The sequence below is a fragment of the Cnephaeus nilssonii genome, assembly GCF_951640355.1.
Source record: "Cnephaeus nilssonii genome assembly, chromosome: 14".
In the NCBI taxonomy this organism is placed as follows: Eukaryota; Metazoa; Chordata; class Mammalia; order Chiroptera; family Vespertilionidae; genus Cnephaeus; species Cnephaeus nilssonii.
Genome location: NC_137085.1, coordinates 17,835,813 through 17,854,576, shown reverse-complemented (window position 1 = coordinate 17,854,576; position 18,764 = coordinate 17,835,813). Strand labels below are relative to the sequence as shown.

Below are 18,764 nucleotides of genomic sequence, written 5' to 3'. Positions count from 1 at the left end.
TGCCCACAACAAAGGTACATGCCCTTGGTGGGAATCGAACCTGGGACCTTTCAGTTCGCAGGCTGATGCTCTATCCACTGAGCCAAACCGATTTCGGCTCTTTATTCTTTTAACAGGTGTTTGAATTCCTCACCTTGTTGGAGGTGTAGTACACGCTAGAGTGAAAAAAGCGATGCTCCTTAGGGTTGGAGTTGTGTGTTTTAAAACAGCTGCCGGCCTCTTGTTGCCTTGGGTACAAGGTGAAGCAGCTAAGATGACTGACAGCTCAGGAAACTTCCAGAGACATCAGAATAACAGCTACTCACTAGTAGGTGGCCTACATGTCCTGAAGGGACACTTGCAATGAGATAAACAGGCATGCTTGAATGGTTGCTCAAAAGGACATCAAGTAGCCCTAAGTTCCACTGCCTCCCAAAGTCTCAAAAATGCCCCTCAAGCGCTGGCCTGTGTGGCTCAATGGTTGGGAGCATCAGCCTGTGCATTGGAAGGTTGTGGGTTCAATTCCTGGTTGGGCACACCAATGTTTCTCCCTCTATCTCTCTCTCTCTCTCTCTTACCCCCCCCCCCCCCCCCGCCTCTAACATTTTTAAAAAGAAAAAAAAAAAAGCCCATGAAAATCTCTCCAGAAGCTGAGTCTACAAACCTGCTGGTGAATCAGGAGAGTTCTAAAAATGGGCATAAGGAAGTGAAATAATTTTTTATGGTACCTGTTCCCCTCATTATAGTGGATGTGTTTTCCTGTTTCTTCTGAATCCTCTTAGAAAACCGAAGGTGTATGTATATTACTGCTATTTCCCTGTAGCATTGGCAGACCCCTCCCGTTTCACTGTTTTTACGGAGCAGAGGGACCTACAGCCCGTGGGTGGGAAGGTAGCCCGTTAGTGAAGGGAGCACGGTACCTGTCGGAGGCGGGAAGTACAGGTGATGCCGGGGAAGCGTGAGCTCTTAGGGACCCGGTGCCAGTGCGGTCTCGCCGGTTTAGAAGGCGGAGGCGGTGGGGTTCCGGGCAGTTGGGACCCAAACCGCCGCTCACCTGCCGGGCTCCTCCCCGCGGGGCGGGGGCGGGGGCGGGGGCGGGTGGGCGGGGCCGGGCGGCGGGTGGGCGGGGCCGGGCGCGGGTGGAGGCGGAGGGCGGGGCCGGGCGGCGGGCGGGCGCAGCGGCGTCCCCGCCCCGGGGCGGCACCGGCTCTCGGTCCCCGGCCGGGCCCTCCGCTCCGCCGCCCGCCGCCCACCGCGCCGCCCGCCGCCATGTCCTCCGGGGCCAGCGTGTACGCCCTGCAGCGCCTGGTGGAGCAGCTCAAGCTGGAGGCCGGCGTGGAGAGGATCAAGGTGCGGAGCCGGCGCCCCCTTCTCGGGGCGGAGGGCGGAGGGCGGAGAGTCTGAGGCCGCGGGGGGACGGCCGCCGAGCCGGGCGCGGGGCGCGGGGCCGGGGCGAGGCCGCGCGGGGCGGGCGGGGCGGCGGGAGGATGGCGCGCTGGCCCCGGCTCGCGGCTGGGCCCGGAGGGATGGGAGCCGCCGCGCCGGGCCGAGCGGGACCCAGGCTCCCGGTGCGGCGGGGACGTGGGCCCGCGGGGAGGGCCGGGAGGCCGGCCGGTGCGCCGGGGAGACGGGCTTGCTGTCCCCGCAGGGGCCGGGGGGACGGGACTGAGCGCCCCTCGGCGTTTCCTCGTCGGTGCGCGAGGATGAGGCCGGAGATGCGGGGGCGACCGAATGAATGGACGGCCTGGGTGATGGACCGAGAGGCGGAGAGGCGCTCTCAGGGCTCTGGCGTCGTGACCGGGGATGGCGCGGCCGGTTGCTGCAGCGCCGGGGAGGGAGAGTGGGGAGGGGCGGGAGGGGGACGCGAGGTCAGCTTTGGACCCGTGGGCTTCGAGGCGACGCCCAGAAGGTGTTGAGCTACATGGGCCGAAGCTCGGAGGTCAAGGCTGAAGGATGCAATGGGGAGACACGGGGGTGGAGAGGGTGCATTAGTGAGACCAGGGCATGGCACCGGCACCTGCAGAAGAGAAGGCCCAGAGGAGAGCCGAGAGGAAGCCAGGGGCTGAGTCACCACGTCCAGCGTGTGTGGAGTCAGTTGGCTAAAGCGCATCTGTTGTGTGATTGTGTTGAGCAGCTGGTACCGGTACATCAGCTGCAGAAAGTGTGTGTCTGTGAACACCGCTGTGCTGGGCCCTGCACCTCGCAGGCGGGTTCTCCGTATCCGGCACTATCCTAGGTCCTGAGCACTCGGCGATTCTAGGGGGGCAGAGAAACAGGAAACACGTTAACAATAAAATCATTTCAGACGAGGAGTGATGTGAAGAGTACAAAACACGGGAAAGAGACTTATGGCGTGCTGAAGAGGTTTCAGTAGCAGGAGGAGCAGAATCTGGATTGTAATAATGTGGGCAGACTTAAAAAGGGAGAAGTCTGGTTTTCAAGAGGAAACACCTTTTTTTTTTTTTTAAGTAGGAAACAAAAAGCCATGTTTTGAGTTGAGCAAAGGAACAAATGGAGAAGGAGATTTGGAGGGAGAGGAGACAGGGGGCCTGGGATGGGGGGGCGGTTGAGACAGAAAGGGGGGTGAGGATATGTGTAAAGATAGATGTTTCTGGGTAGGGACTTAAGGACTTGTATGATAACAGTTTTCTTTGTGAAATAGGCCAAGTTTTCTTTGGGGCAGAGGAAAGGGAGCCAGTGGACTCTCCAGAGCGAGGGGGGGGGGGGGGGAGAGCTGTGAGGGATGGGGAGGGATCTCTTTCTTACCAGGCACACCCATAGACACCTTGTGATGTTCAACACCCAGCTGCTGTGAGAGCGGAGACTCATTGCTCTCTTTATGGTTTTCTCATCAGCTGCATTTGGCCACCCAGGAATCTGAGTGCCCGCCTGAAGGGTAGTTGATCCAAGTACGTGGGTTAGCAGGGAAGATGTGCCAGAAAGATGGAAGTGGGCGTGGAGGGCAAGGGGCTTGAGGGTCTGCCCAGAAAGAGCCTGAGCCTGGGCTGGATGGAGACAGAACCATGCACGCCTCCTGGCGATGGGCTGGAGGTAGGGGGAGGTGGCATTCTCTCAGAGCAAAGAGCAGGTGTAGCCAGGCGAGGAAGCAGCACCCTGGCTGGGTAGGAGAGATGGTGATCAGAAAGCAGGATGTGGGAGTGTAACATTTCAGTTGTGGAGCAGTTAGCAGGTCTTGGCTGTGACTGTTGGCATCGAGGAGAAGGTTGTTTGAGGAGAGGAGGTCCGGGAACTGAAACGGGGGTTGTAGCAAGGGTTCAAGATGATGCGGAGACCTGAGGTGGAGAGGAAAACAGCCCGATGCCTACGCTGTGAAGCTGCTAGGGAACCAGTTCTTATCTACATTAAAAAATAACTATGGGAGATGAAACCGAGATCTGGAGAATTGGAGTGAGTTGTTCGAGGCACACAGATAATAAACGTAGTTGAGGGATGTGCTCAGGGTGGCAGATCTGGGGGCTTGGCGGCTTCTCACAGGCAGCACTTGGGGAGTCAGAGCCATCCAAGGTCTGGCCTCCTCACCCCAGGGCTCGATGAACGTGCTCAGCACACCCAGATGCCTTCTCTTCAGCAGACGTGCCAGCTGGTGAATAACCAGGGCACCAGTTTTTTAGTATCCCTTCCTAGTGACTGGAATGCTCCATAGCCATCCAACGACCCCTTCTTTGCTTTGGAGAAGCCTCTCAGACGAGCGGAAACCAAGGGCATTATCCCACCTCCATCAGCAGGCCACAGCTTCCGAGCGCTTGGGCTTGAATCCTCCCAAGCTAAAGTGCTAGAGGAACACTGTCCACTTTTACTCTTATTTTCTCTGCATGTCCTCTCACCTTCACTTTAAAAAATATATATTTTTTTATTGATTTTTTTTACAGAGAGGAAAGGAGAGAGATAAAGAGTTAGAAACATCGATGAGAGAGAAACATCGATCAGCTGCCTCCTGCACACCTCCAACTGGGGATGTGCCCACAACCAAGGCACATTCCCCCCGACCAGAATCGAACCCGGGACCCTGCAGTCCGCAGGCTGACGCTCTATCCACTGAGCCAAACCGGTTTCGGCTCACCTTCACTTTTTGACCATGTTGTTAGGCAAGAGTCCAGTTAGTCCCATTTTTCAAGGGGTCCTGGGACATAGTCTCCTTCCACTCATGTGTGGGGTTCACCTGTTCCCTTTGATATGGAGGCAGCAAGCATGAACACAATTGGTTCCAGATTTCTTTTGAATTAATAACTGTTCTATATAACCATTAACTGCAATTATAATTAATGTGAAATGATAAAACTTCTTTTGAGGGAAAAGTAAACTTAAACATTATTCTGACAGTGTTATGTGTTTATATTATGTAACAAATAATTATTACATTAATAAACCAAAATTCCTAAAAAGCATTCTAGAAACGAGATAGTAACTGTAACATGAGTTGATTTTCCAGTTATTTGGAAGCTTGGAAAATTAACACAAAGTGGTAGAAATTCTTGAACAGCAATTAGAATCATTTCTGTACAATATAGGTGAGTTTTTACACAAAGTATCTTTCAATGCAAGAAAAATGGGACGTGCCTGGCCTGTGTGGTTCAGTGGTTGAGCGTCGACCCATGAACCAAGACATCAAGGTTTGATTTCGGTCAGGGCAGATGCCCTAGTTGCGGGCTCAATCCCCAATAGGGAGCATGCAGGAGGCAGCTGATCAATGATTCTATCTCATCATTGATGTTTCTATCTCTCTCCCTCTCTCTGAAATGAATAAAAACGTATTTTAAAAAGTGAAAAGAAAAATGGGGAGTGAAGAAAGTCTTGAAATATGCATCAAATGGAAGATAAAAAAGGCAGAATAACATGGAACCAATGCTGTGACTTAAAACGACATTTACTCCCGGGTGAGGCCACGTGCCCCTGGGTCTGGGTAAGGCCACGCGCCCCTGGGTCCGGGTGAGGCCGTATGCCCCTGGATCCGGGTGAGGCTGGGTCCCAGGTCCGGGTGAGGCCGCACACACCTAGGTCCGGGTGAGGCCACGCGCCCCTGGGTCTGGGAGAGGCCACATGCCCCTGGGTCCGGGTGAGGCCATGCGCCCCTGAGTCCGGGTGAAGCTGGATCCCGGGTCCGGGTGAGGCCGTGTGCCCCTGGATCCGGGTGAGGCTGGATCCCGGGTCCGGGGGAAGCCGCGCGCACCTGGGTCCGGGTGAGGCCACGTGCCCCTGGGTCCGGATGAAGCCGTGCCCCTAGGTCCGGCCGAGACCCAACCAGAGGGAATCGAACCTGCATTACCACCATTTGTCCACCATCCAGAGCTGAGGGGTCAGTGCCGACATGTACACATAAGGAACTGGTGGACATTGATATTGGGTCTCAAAAGAACTGTTGGTCCAGAAAGAAACTCACTACAGACTGATTCATTTGCCTGTCAGCATAACTATTATTGCTCATCTCACATTCAGTTCATATAAGTATATCTCTAGTGACACATGATCTCGCTCATCTAGGGGAAATGATGAACAACATAGACTGATGAACAAGAACAGAACCAGAAACAAGGAGGCATCGATGGGACTATCGGGCCTTAGAGGGAGGATAGGGGAGGGTGGGGGGAGGGGGGAGAGATCAACCAAAGGACTTGTGTGCATGCATATGAGCCTAACCAATGGTTAAGTTCAACAGGGGGTTGGGGCATCCGTGGGGAGGGGTGTGGGATGGGAATGGGGGGATGAGGACAAATATGTGACACCTTAATCAATAAAGAAATTAAAAAAAAAACCCACGACATTTACTAACAATGATTCTTAGGTCAGCAGTTTAAGCTGGGTTCCACTGTACAGCTCTGCTGATCTTTGCTGGGCCCTCCTATGCATCTGCTGTCAGAGGGAGGGCTGGCTGGTGGCTGGGTGATGTGGGGTGGCTTCACTCACGTGTCTGGGGGTTGGCAGGCAGGTGGCTGGGGGCTGGCTTTCTGCTGCTCTTCCACAGACCTCGGGTCGTCTAGCTTGGTGTTATTAGGTGGTGATTTTAGGACTCTGATCACAGCAAGAGAGAGGACTGCAAAGGCGCTTCTAGCCACGGCTCGGAACTTGCCCATTATTTCTACTACATTCGCCTGGTCAAAGCAAGTCACAAAACAAGCTCAGATTCAAGAAGTGGGTAAACAGACTCCAGCTTTTGGTGGGAGGAGTTGCAAAATATTGTGACTTTTCTGCAGTATGCCACATATACTAGTCTATTGCTAACTGCGTGTCAGCACTATTCTGAGTGCTTTGCATGCATTAACTTAATCATCACATCAATCCAATGAAGTGGGTACTATTACTAAATACCATTCACGATGAGAAAACAAGTACTGAGAAGCTAAGAAACTGGCCCATGTTCATGCAGCTGAATTTGAGCCCAGGCAATCTGGTCCCAGAGGCTGCTGTTCACCAGCAAGCTATCCTGCCTCCAAGCACGGCGGGAGAACTTGTTCTGAGCACACCGGATAAAACTCGAGTCTTGTATGCATTAAACAGTGTGCTCACTTGGCAAACATGGATATATCAATGCATACTTTATGAGTGAAAATGTGTAAAGGGAACACTGGCATGAGCTATTTCTTTACCAATTTAGTCTCAGAACTAGGATACTAAATGAATCAGAGACGCTGCTTTTTCTTTTGTTAAATAAGCAACCAAAAATATCCTAAATTAGAGTTCATAGCAACTGTAACCTTTCCTCTTTGGAGTTCAGTTTTTAGAACTTTCAGCAAAAAAGAGACTTTCGGCAGTCACAAAAAGTGTGGCCAGGCTGCAAGAGCATTTGTCCGAATGTCAAAGGGCTGCCGGGTGGATCTGGCTGTGGGCGGCATGTCAAGCTATAGTCCTTTGGTTTCAGGTCTCTCAGGCAGCTGCCGAGCTCCAGCAGTACTGCATGCAGAATGCCTGCAAGGATGCCCTGCTGGTCGGAGTTCCAGCGGGCAGCAACCCCTTCCGGGAGCCCAGGTCCTGTGCTTTACTCTGAAGACTGGTGAGTTTTAATCCACCGTGCTGGCTTACGGCCATGGCACTATCACAGGGCTTCCCAAGGATTTGGGCAACTAACTGTGTTTTGAATATCGACTCTTCTTGGGGGAATTAAAAAGAAAAGCAGCCAAATGCACAACTATCCCTGAAGGGTGACTCTAGTCTATATTTACCCTGCCTGTGGATTGCACCTAATTATGAGAGTCTCAATCCTCTTGGGCACTACCTCATAAGATGTCAATATCTTCATGTCCTTGAGCTCTGTGACTGAGTTAGCTGGCGGCCATTTCTTGACCTGAATCCTACTCTCTCTGTCCTTACACCATCCCAGAGTTGTCATTTGCTGCTCGGTGCTATCAACTCACTTGCTACTCTTGGGACAAAGGACTCCCCAGAGGAGGAGAGTTGTTCCTACTACCAGCTGTGATTTCTTTCAAAGGCTTCAGAATCCATCTCTGTTTCACTTATTTAATATTTTTATTGGTTTCAAAGAAAAAGGAAGAGGGAGAGAAATAGCAATGATGGGAGAGAATCATTGATTGGCTGCCTCCTGCACGCCCCCTACTGGGGATCAAACCCACAACTCAGGCATGTGCCCTGACTGGGCATTGAACCATGACCTCCTGGTTCATAGCTTGATGCTTAACCTGTGAGCCAAACTGGCCAGGCTATCTCTATTTTAATGGAGGAAGCTTTAATGTAGCTACTGGGGGAAAGTGAGAGTCTGGTTTAAAGAGCTTTAAAAGCCAAATATTGAAATGAAAACATCTCTTTGGTGGCATATTAGAAATTTCATGGGTTCTGATGCATTATATGGAGTCTCATTCACATTTTTCCTTTTTTGGAAGAGTTCAGTGAGTACATTATGAGAGTCTTTTGGGGCCAACATATTCAAATTTTGTGTTTGTATGGGTTTTCATACAGTACATAATCATCATAGGTCCTTTTTCATACATATAAAGGGAATTATGCATACTAAAAAGAAGTAATCATACTATCAGGTACTGTTGTACCTTTTAATAAAAAATGCCCACATTTAAGGTATTAAGGTAGTAGTTACATGCTGGCATAGAATTTTTCGTTTTACAGAGCACTTTCATGGGTGCTACTCCTTCAGTGGTGTGGTTTGGATGGTTTTTTAAATTAACTTGTTACTCTCTGCTTTGAGAATACTCAAGTGCCCTATGAAATGCTGACTGTTAATTTCATGTGTAAATCTTACTAAAGTGACAATGAACCAAATTCTCTTTCCATTAGGAAAGAAGTTCGCTAAGGAAGCCTTCAGGCACAAGTGATGAATGACTGCCTCCAAGTCTCACGGAAACATTTTTCTCTAACCAAATGACTTACCTATTCAGACCTTCCCGGTGGCCTGGTCCTATAGCCAAAATTCTACAGAAATTGATGAGTTTCAACTCAAATTAGGAAACTGGGTGAAGGAGAAGACTTTTAAATAATAATGGCCTGGTTTGTTTGGTGAAGTGCTTTATACTTAAGACAAACAAAAACCCTACCACCAAATATACAAAAATGCACCTCTTTCATAAGTGAATTATTAGTGTTTCTAGACCTGAAATATTATGTATGTTTTATTTACTGGATGTTTACATTTTGGGAAGTAAAACATTTTTATTAAAAAATTGAATATTTGTAATTTGTTGTTAAGATTTTTACACCATAACAAAATATGTCCTTTTCTCATGAATTTATAATTTCAAAATGAAGGCAAGACAGTGTAAAATTGGGGGAAAGAACAGACTTTATTAATCAAGTGATGTCTTGATTTTTGTGAGAAGACTTTTATTTTTAACACTAAATATGGAAGCTGTTAGCAAACTTGTTTGGAAAGATTAATGTGTTGTTTATTAGATCTCCCCATTTTGTGTATGTCAGAGATCTGATCTTTGTCTTCTTAAGTTCCTCTACTTCATAGTTGTGGTTATACTTAAAAAAAACCACACACTACATTATTTCATAGCTTTCAAATATGTTTAAAATGTGACTTACAGAATATTGCAAGTGATTAAAAGCAAAGCAATGTGAAAATCTTACAAGCTAAATGGATTCTTAATGTCATAAGTGTTTTTCCTTGATGGTGTGCCTTTGATTTAATTTGAGACACTTTAAAATGGATATTTTATTTGTGTTTGTAATAATTTTTGAAGAGCTTGGAAATAAAATTTCTGCTTAACTCATTATTTTCTATGACAGCAACATTTTGTGTCTGATTTTGTTTTACAGTTTCACAGATTTCTGTTTGCTTGTGAGATTGAGTGCTGGAAGTGGGAAATACAAATTTTTTGTTTATAAGTATTTGTAGAATTTTGTAAAAAATAGACATATGTATAATATATAGAAATATCTCAATTGCTGGCATTTGCTCTTAAAATAACTATGTATAAAACCATAAGTAAATAAATGAAGATTTTTTTGAGCGTAAGTATTGTTACAATAGAGAAAATAGAAGCCATTAGGTAAGTACTCCCTAAGTTCTGGCCACTAAACTTAAAAAATCTAAGCAATCTGAATTCCTTTCATTGGATCATAATTCAGGTGTCCCTTTCTAGCCCTTGTATGTGTTCTCCGGATCTGATTAACCTTCTCTGAAATGTCACACTATCAATTATCCTTTCTCTCCTGTATCTTCAGCTTCTCCATTAGATCTTTTCTATCACCATTTAAACTAGTTCCATTCTCGATCTTAACAATAACAAGCATTTTAAAAAATCTCCATTAACAAACAAATTTCAGTTTACAAGAAGAATACCGTGTTTTCTGGCGTATAAGACGACTGGGCGTATAGAAGATTTTCCTGGGTTAAAAAGTCGTCTTATACGCTGGAAAATACGGTAAGTTCTAGAGATCTGCTTACAGCCTAGTGCCTATAATTAACAATACTCTATACTTAAAAATTTGCTAACAAGGCAGATTTAATGTTAACTGTTCTTATCACAAAAATAATAACTAAGAGGGCAGGGGGAACCTTTTGGAGGTAGTGACTAGGTTCATGGAATAGATTGTGATGATGGTTTCACTTATCTCCAAACTCATCAAGTTATATACATTAATTATGTACAGCTTTTAATGTGTAAAATAGAAACAACTCACAAGAACTGCTCCTATTCCACTTTTTCCTTCAGCAAAATCTTGGTACTATAATACAAGAAAACTAGAGACATCTCACGAACACAGATGCAAATGTCCTAAATATAAACAAATCAAATCTAATAATATATCTAGAGGAGATACAGTGTAACAAAAAAGCTAGTTCAATATAAGGAAATCTATCAATGCAATTCATTCCATGAATGGTTTAAAGAAGAGAATCTATGCCAACAAGTTATTTGATAAAATTCAGTGGTTGTTCTGAATAAAAAAGAAGTGGACTAATGACATAGGAAAATATATATAGAAAAATAAGCATTTTCTACACTGGCAATAGCTATTTAGAAATTGAAATGGAAACTATCCCATTTCCACTTTAATGACAAAATGATCAAAAATACTTGAGAATTTAACAAAAGTTGCAAGTTATAAAGAAAAGCTTTTGAAGTTTATAGAACAGGGTCTACATAAATTAAAGTTCAATAATATCATTAAATATCAATTTCATATAAACTTAGTGGCATTCCTATTTTATTTCTTTTGAGGAAAACTGGTTAAAATATCTAAAAGTTCACATGGAAAAATCAAGTGTTTTTAAACATAGTTTTTAAAACCCTATGTGTGTGTGTTTATAAAACAAGGAAGGGTGAAGCTTGCCTTACTAGTTCTTAAATTTTCCTTTGCCTAGACGGCGTGGCTCAGGGGTTGAGCATCAACCTATGAACCAGGAGGTTACGGTTCAGTTCCCAGTCAAGGGCATATACCTAGGATGCCGGCTCAATCCCCAGTAAAGGGCGTGAAAGGAGGCAGCCAATCAATGATTCTCTCATCATTGATGTTTCTGCCTCTCTCCCTCCCTTCCTCTCTTTGAAATCAATTAAAAAACATATATATATGTATATATATATATATATATATATATATATATATATATATATATTTATTTATTTATTTATTTATTTAAAAATTTACTTTAAGGCCCTGGCTGGGTAGTCAGTTGGTTAGAGCATCATTCCGATAAGCCAGGGTTGTGGGTTACCTACCCAGTCAAGGCACATACAGTATCAACCAATGAATGTATGAATAAGTGGAACAATAAATCAATCTCTCTCTCAAAAACCAATAAATAAAAATTTTTAACAAAGTAAAAAAAAGTTTCACTTTAAACTGCTGAATCAAAATAAAATGATTTAAAAAAATGAAAAACACAAAATAAACTGTTACTGTGGTATAAGAATAGGCAAATAGATCAATGGATCATAACTGTTCAGAAATAACTTTTTTTTTTTCTATTCAGTGGGAAAGGATGGCTTAGTTAGTAAATGGTTCTGCCATTATTGGCTATCCATTTGGAAGAAAATAAAATTGGGCCTGTATTACACTATGTAAAAAAACCCACATGGGTTAAAGAAAGATAATACAAAAGCATTAGAAGAAAAATTAGGATATTAATTATACAGCTTTATGGTAAAAGCTATCTTTGTAAGCAAGGCAGGAAACCCAGAAATCAAAAAAGAAAAGACATATGCACTTGCCTATACCAAATTAAATTTAAAAAGTTAATTTAAATAAATAAGGCATTTCACTTAAATTGAGTATTAAATTAGTAACTGTTGTGTGGTAAAAATAACAACCAACCAAATAAAGCAAAAGACAGAAAAACATTTTTTTCAGCCTTCATTTTGGACTGCTACAGTTCGCATTCCCCATCCCCTTCAACTCAGGCTACTCCATCTGTTGGATCCCTTGTTTTAGGGTGGGGCTCAATATTTGGGGAGAATATCCAGGCTCCTACAATGAGAGGCAAGGCGTGGGGCACCCTAGTATTGATCCCAGGTGTATGCTGAGTTTCAGTGGAAAGAGGAGGAGTATCTTATGTCTGTCACAATGAGAGAGACAGGTGATATTCTGGTGAGGTCTACAAAGTTTGAACTGGGCCTTGGAACTTGGGAGTAAGGCCTCTCACAAGACCTCAAAGGTCAGCATCACTATCACCAGCAATGAACCTAAATGCTAGTAACTCCCTCTAACATGAAAACCTCACAGGGAAATGAAATACTCTCAGAGAAAGAATAGAAATTTCTATTGCAAGAGCCAATCTGGGAAGTTGGGGCTGTTCCAAACAATTCCATGTGATGAGGTGTTTGGGAGAGGACCGTGGAAGCTGAACTCACACTTTTGGCTCCCTAACAAGAGCCAATCCAGAGATATTTGAATATGCAAACTATGGAGCAGAATGTATATTATGAACATTTAATATAGAAAACCGAGAACATCTAAGAATAACTGCATTTTCTTTAAGGTATGACCAAATCTAAATCATTTTGTGATTGGTCTATCAACAAAAACAATGGAATGTGGCATGTAGCACTATTTTTTTTTTTCTTCAAAAAAACCTCAGACGAGTTTGTCCATCAGCTCTACCAGGGACTTTTTCATACACTAGACGTCGCTTTTTGAATTGCGGTAGTTGTGAACACGTGAGATCTGTTAAAAGGAGAAAAAGGAAAACCATTTTAGTGCTGAAAATAATAAAGTATAGCTATTTTTTACAACTATTCAGATGGATCTTGTCTTTTCATCATCTGTGAAGTTTTAAAATTTTCAAACTGGGATAAAATAATGACTATTAAAATTAAATTTTTAGCATAAATGCACCTATACCTAATGGCCCAGTACTAATTAGTGTTATAAACACATATTTGTATGGCCATACCTTATACAAATAACTAAATCTCTCCTGATTAAAGACTCTTGTCTTTACGTTTTTCCTCAGTAAGCCTGTTCTTTAACGCATACATATAATGTTGTAAAATTTATCTCGAGCTAATATATGATAGATGGTGGTAATGTGTAGACCTACCTGATGTAACTATATTTTATATGATATACACTAGCCTGAAATAGCCTAGATTGATTAAATCAGTATAAAAGGAAGCTAAAAATTTAAAACCATTCTAGTGAATATTTCTGGAAATATAATCTCATAATTGCAAAAGTTGGATTCCATTATAAGCAAATTTTAAAAAACAATGTAGCAGATAATTTTCTAATAGATATCACAAATATACCTAAAGGACAAATGGAAATTATCTTGAGGTTATGCCAATGGCTTTGGATAAATTTTCTAGGGTTGCATCAATATGAATTCAAAATGTGTTATATCTTAAATATATTTGGAGATAATGATGTGTTAGGGAAAATCACAGTAAAAAGTCAAAAGTTGCCATAGTGATATGAAGATACTATCATCAGAGATTTATGTGAACTATTTGAATGAAATTATTCTATGGAAATAATTGGAAAGTATCCTATATAATAAAAGCCTAATATGCTAAGTGGCAGGTCGGCCATTCAACCAATCAAAGCGTAATATGCTACTAATATGCTAAGGCCGCTCAACCGCTGGCTATGACGTGCACTGACCACCAGGGGGCAGATGCTCTGACCGGTAGGTTAGCTTGCTGCTGGGGTCCCACTGATCGGGACTGAGCGAGACAGGCCGAACTTGCCCTGGAGCCTTCCTGAGGTCCCTCCCTGGCTGGCCAACCTCCCACATCCCTCCCCGGTCCCGATCATGCACCGGTGGGGTCTCTTGGCCTAGCCTGAGCCCTCTTAAAATCTGGGCTGAGGGACCCCCAACCCGAGTGCACAAATTTTGTGCACTGGGCCTCTAGTTTATATAAAATTTAAAAATATATATATTTATAATTAAATTAATGACTATTCCATCTATATTCCTAAGAGCTTAAATATTAAAATTTATTTTAAAATATTTTCTGAAATCTCATTGAGAAAATGGGAGGATTATTCTATATGGGGGCCCTATGTTCAAGAAAATATAATAATTTTCATGCTTAATTTGCTCCAGGGTAGAAAAATGATGGAATTTTCATCTAGTTCATTTATGAAGCTAGAATAATCATGTCAAAATGCAACAAAGCACAAATAACACAATAGATTAATTTCATTATGAATATAGATATGAAAAACATAAACATTAGCAACCATGTTTAGCATATTTTAAAAATCAGCCCTCAAAACCAATTCGATTTATTATATAAATGGCAACAATGATTTAACACTATTAAACTTGTAAATACAATCCTTAATAAGTCAATGGAGAAAACATGCTTGATTTATCCCAATAGGTGCCAAAAAGAGTTTGGATAAAATTCAGCATCTATTCCTCACAATAGTTCTTACAAAACTAGGGATAAAATACTTCTCATTAAAAGCAAGAACAAAGAAATTATGGCTATTAAAGGAGATCAAATCCAAGTTTTGTGAGTCCTGGAGGTTCTCTTTTAATAAAAGAAAGAAAATAAGACTTTCAGGACCCCTCTCAGGTTTTGCAAAAGGGCCTATGCAAAAGAGGAGCTTTGAAGCTTAAGCTTCTTCCTTTTTTTTCTCCCATCATGGCAAGGTCACCTTGTCGGACCATTAGAATTTAACATTTTGTTCTAGATGTTCAGGAGGTAGCAATAAGAAATGACACAAGCCGAAACCGGTTTGGCTCAGTGGATAGAGCGTTGGCCTGCGGACTGAAGGGTCCCAGGTTTGATTCAGGTCAAGGTCATGTACATTTGTTGCGGGCACATCCCCAGTGGGGGGCGTGCAGGAGGCAGCTGATCGATGTTTCTCTCTCATCGATGTTTCTAACTCTCTATCTCTCTCCCTTCCTCTCTGTAAAAAAAAAAATCAATAAAATATATTTTAAAAAAAAGAAATGACACAAAAGAAAGGTATCTATAATAATAAAAGCATAATATGCTAATTAGACCTGATGTCCTTCCGGATGAAGCTGTGGTGGGCAGGGGCTGAGGCAGAAGCGGCCACCATGGCGGCGAGGGGCCAAGCCCCTTGCACGAATTTTGTGCATCGGCCTCTAGTAATTACCATAAATGAGGAAATACAATTGTCCTTTAAAAAATTTGATATGATTAAATGTTCAGAACCATTAATTGCACAATAGAGCTAATAGTATCTATTTAACAGGATTGTCAGAATTAAATAATCCACATAAGAGGCCTAAAATGGCACCTGGCATATAATAAGCTCTTGTGGGTCGGTGGGAAGTAATCAACCAAAAAACTTGTGTGTGTGAACTTTTTCAATAGTTCTCAAATAACTATGTATATATATATACACACACACAACCAAAAAACTTGTGTGTGTATATATATGTATATATGCATATGTATATGCATATATATATATACACATATCCTATCTAATAATAGACAAATATACAAATTGACCATACCTCTGACACACCCACAAGCCACGCCCACAAGCCACACCCACCATCCACTCAGAGCGAGCATGCAAATTAACCCAAACCAAGATGGCTACAGCCACAGAGAGCAAGGTTTCCTAGGTAACAGAGGAAGCCAAGCTTTCCGCCTGCCCTTGCCAGGCCTAAGCCTCCACTCAAGCTACAAAGTTTCAATTATAGAAGGTAAACAAATTCAAACAAATGGCGGCAGAATGAAGCTTGAGAGAGCAGGCCAGGATTGCCGCCGGCAACAGGGGAAGCAAAGCTTTCTGCACACCCTGGCCAGGCCCACCCGCTTAAGGCAACAAAGTTTCAATTATAACCCCAACAGAAATGGCTGCCGGCCTCGGAGGGAGCCCCAGGCTTGGCTCCGCTCCAGGCTACAAAGTTGCAATTGTAGAAGGAAAATAAATTCCAGATACCAGGGCCTCCGCTTGGGTTGCCAGGGGGCGTGGCTGGCTTGCAAACCACCACAGGCCCCTCACTCAGGCTGCCCCACGCTCCAAGGGAACCCCCACCTGATCCGGGACACCCTTCAGGGCAAACCAGCTGGCCCCCACCCCTGTACCAGGCCTCTATCCTATCTAATAAAAGAGTAATATGCAGATTGATCATCACTGCAACACACAATATAGCTGCCCCCATGTGGTCAAAGATCCTGCCCCCATGTGGACACAAGATGGCCACCACAAGATGGCCACCACAAGATGGCCAGCAGGAGAGGGCAGTTGGGAGGCACCCGGCCTGCAAGGGAGGGCAGTTGAGAAGGACCAGGCCTGCAAGGGAGGGCAGTTGGAGGTGATCAACCCTGCGGGAGAGGGCAGTTAGGGGTGACCAGGCTGGCAGAGGAGGGAAGTTTGGGGTATACAGGCTGGCAGGGGAGTGGTTAGGGGGTGATCAGGCTGGCAGGCAGAAGCGGTTAGGGGCAATCAGGAAGGCAGGCAGGCAAGCAGTTGGGAGCCAGCAGTCCTGGATTGTGAGAGGGATGTCCGACTGCCCATTTCCGGGATCGGGCCTAAACGGGCAGTTGGACATCCTTTGAGGGGTCCCATATTGGAGAGGGTATAGGCTGGGCTGAGGGACAACCCCCCTCCATGCACGAATTTCGTGCACCGGGCATATATATATATATGCATAAATCATGGACACAGACAATAGGCTGGTGAAGCCCTGGATCAGGGGTGGGGGCAGGCTAGAAGGGGTGAATAGGGGGGAAAGGAGGACATATGTAATACTTTCAACAATAAAGATTTTTTTAAAAAGCAACTCTTAATAAATTTTAGTCCATTAAATATCCCTGCCTGACAAATAAGTTAATTTTCTAATTCACTGATTTCTCTGTTTAATCTTTGTTGATTTTAGTCTTCTGCTTTTTTAGATTTGTTCTGTGTTTTTCACTTCTGAAGTTGAATGTTTAGTTCATCTAAAGGTACAAGAATTTGACATTTTATTTGCATTTATATTCTTAGCTATCTCTAATTAGAAGTTTGATTTTTCCTTTGAAGCAAAAGTTATTGAGGACTCTTTAAGTGTAGTCATTAAAACAAAAACATTTTTCTAAAATTTTGAGATGGTTATAGCATCTTAAGTTACATTTGAGAATAGTTTATTAACTATTGAATAGTATTACCTGTTAATGATTTTCTGTCTCCTGAGTTAGATGAAGTTTCAGCATGCCTCTTCTGTCCTAAACATGGTCTACCTCTTTGGTAGAAATAAAGACTGTTGAATTCTTTTTGATTTATATTAGAATCAGAAGCACAAAACAAATCCAAACTGGGGACAGATGGTAATTCTTTCCAGAAAGTCTCTTTAGTCCCAGCACTTGAACTTTTGTATAGGAGGCCTTCTAACTCATCTGATAGACATTTTTGCTGATTAATGAATAAATTATCTTTCTGAGAGTACCATTTGTCACACATAGTCTGCTCTGAACCATACTGTAGGTTGAATGAGTGATTCTGTTGTTCCCATACATTTTCCTTAAAGTTCCAATGAGGAGGTGATTGAGAGCCTTCTAATGAAAAGGTAGGGACAAATTCTTCTTTATTTTTAGGTGTTTTTGCTTCATGTATTCCCTTTCTCTGATAATTTATAAAATTAAGGGCAACTCTCTTCTGAGTGTTGATTGGTGATACTCTGCTTTCACGATTCATTTGTGTTAGAGCTAAAGAAAAGACATCTGTCTGTGAATCATTCTGGTTTAGAAAGGAGTTACCCGCTGAGTTCCTTGATTCCATATTAATCAGAAAAGGATTTTTCTCTATGTTAGGGTTACAACTAGAGTCTTTCCAATAGCTGGTCTGACTGGAAGAAGTCACAGGTGGTAAAACGCACGGCACTTCTCTTTCTCTTAGTTCCATCAGGGAAAAGTTATAGTTTGAAGTGCTGTTTGTTTCTTCCTGCACTGTCTCTCCTAAGTGTAAATACTGGTAATATTCATCTTCTTGAATGGCAGAGTCTGAAGGGTCAGAAGCTGAACTCTGAGAAGGGAAGGTACTAGTTTGATTCCTATTTTCCTGAGAAGATGAAATTTGAGGTGATTTTGTTATGGAAGAAGAACTAATCTTGAATAAGGAAGTGATGTCACAAAAATGCTAAAAATATTTAAAAATTAGTTAGTACAATACAAATACAATATTAACATCAGTCAAATAAATATACATAATAATGCTTATCTATATGGAAAAAAGGCTAAATATAAATAAGTAGTTTATTATAGGTATTATATTGACCCATGTAATAACAACATAATTAGGCTCTGTTAAATGAAAAACTTATTGTAATTTGCATCTATTTTCTAATCAGTTATAAAATAATTTTTAGTTACACAAGTTACACATGAATACCATTTCCTTGATAAAAATTTAACATTTTACCAATGAAGCTAAAGTCCTCTTTACTATAATGAAGGGTGTCAGGATTGTTTGGAAGAGATCATGTAAATCCATTTGAATAGAGTCTATAATTAAATATTTGGGGGCACAATAACATTTCACAATGATTTAAATTGTAATAAACTGACTACTGAATTATCTGTATAAGGTAACTTTAAAATGTACAATGTGATTGACAACCTATGAGAATTCTATATAAAATTTAGCTCAAGGAATTTATTTGTTTGCTATGTGAAGTCCAAAACAATTACACTTGGATACCTTCATTTTGAATACCCTTATTGTAAAAATACATACTCAGTGGAAAGGAAATATAAACCTTTATAAGACTATAGATCTCAAATAACTAACCTTTAACACTTTTTCTGGAACTTCAGGTAGGAGTTCCTGAAGTTGACAAAGAGTTGCTAATAATATCCAGTGGAGTGAAGGCCCTTTATTTAACATGAGCTGAGCCACCAATGGGTTAATACATGGAAAATCAAGTAAGTACATTTCTTCCT

The 18,764-nt window shown here is 42.8% G+C and overlaps 2 protein-coding genes across 3 annotated transcripts in view; one reads left to right on the top strand and one right to left on the bottom strand.

Moving 5' to 3' along the window:
• The first annotated feature begins 1,185 nt into the window (after positions 1–1,185).
• GNG10 (G protein subunit gamma 10) lies at positions 1,186–9,649 on the top strand. Of its 2 annotated transcripts, XM_079791103.1 has the most exons (3): positions 1,186–1,329; positions 6,854–6,985; positions 8,239–9,649. In XM_079791103.1, the coding sequence occupies exons 1-2, from the start codon at positions 1,249–1,251 to the stop codon at positions 6,977–6,979; spliced, it is 207 nt and encodes a 68-aa protein (XP_079647229.1). In that variant the 5' UTR covers positions 1,186–1,248; the 3' UTR covers positions 6,980–6,985; positions 8,239–9,649. The 2 variants fall into 2 exon arrangements, with proteins under 2 accessions (XP_079647229.1, XP_079647230.1); XM_079791104.1 differs by lacking the exon at positions 8,239–9,649 and having other exon boundaries at positions 6,854–6,986.
• Positions 9,650–12,361: 2,712 nt separating this feature from the next.
• SHOC1 (shortage in chiasmata 1) overlaps positions 12,362–18,764 on the bottom strand; it is a 64,038-nt gene continuing 57,635 nt past the window's right edge. Inside the window, exons 26-28 of the mRNA XM_079790734.1 lie at positions 18,613–18,762; positions 16,995–17,961; positions 12,362–12,573 (exon numbers count right to left, since the gene is read on the bottom strand). Coding sequence (XP_079646860.1) covers positions 12,473–12,573; positions 16,995–17,961; positions 18,613–18,762 — 1,218 coding nt within the window. The 3' untranslated portion in view covers positions 12,362–12,472. The remainder of the gene's footprint in view (positions 12,574–16,994; positions 17,962–18,612; positions 18,763–18,764) is intronic.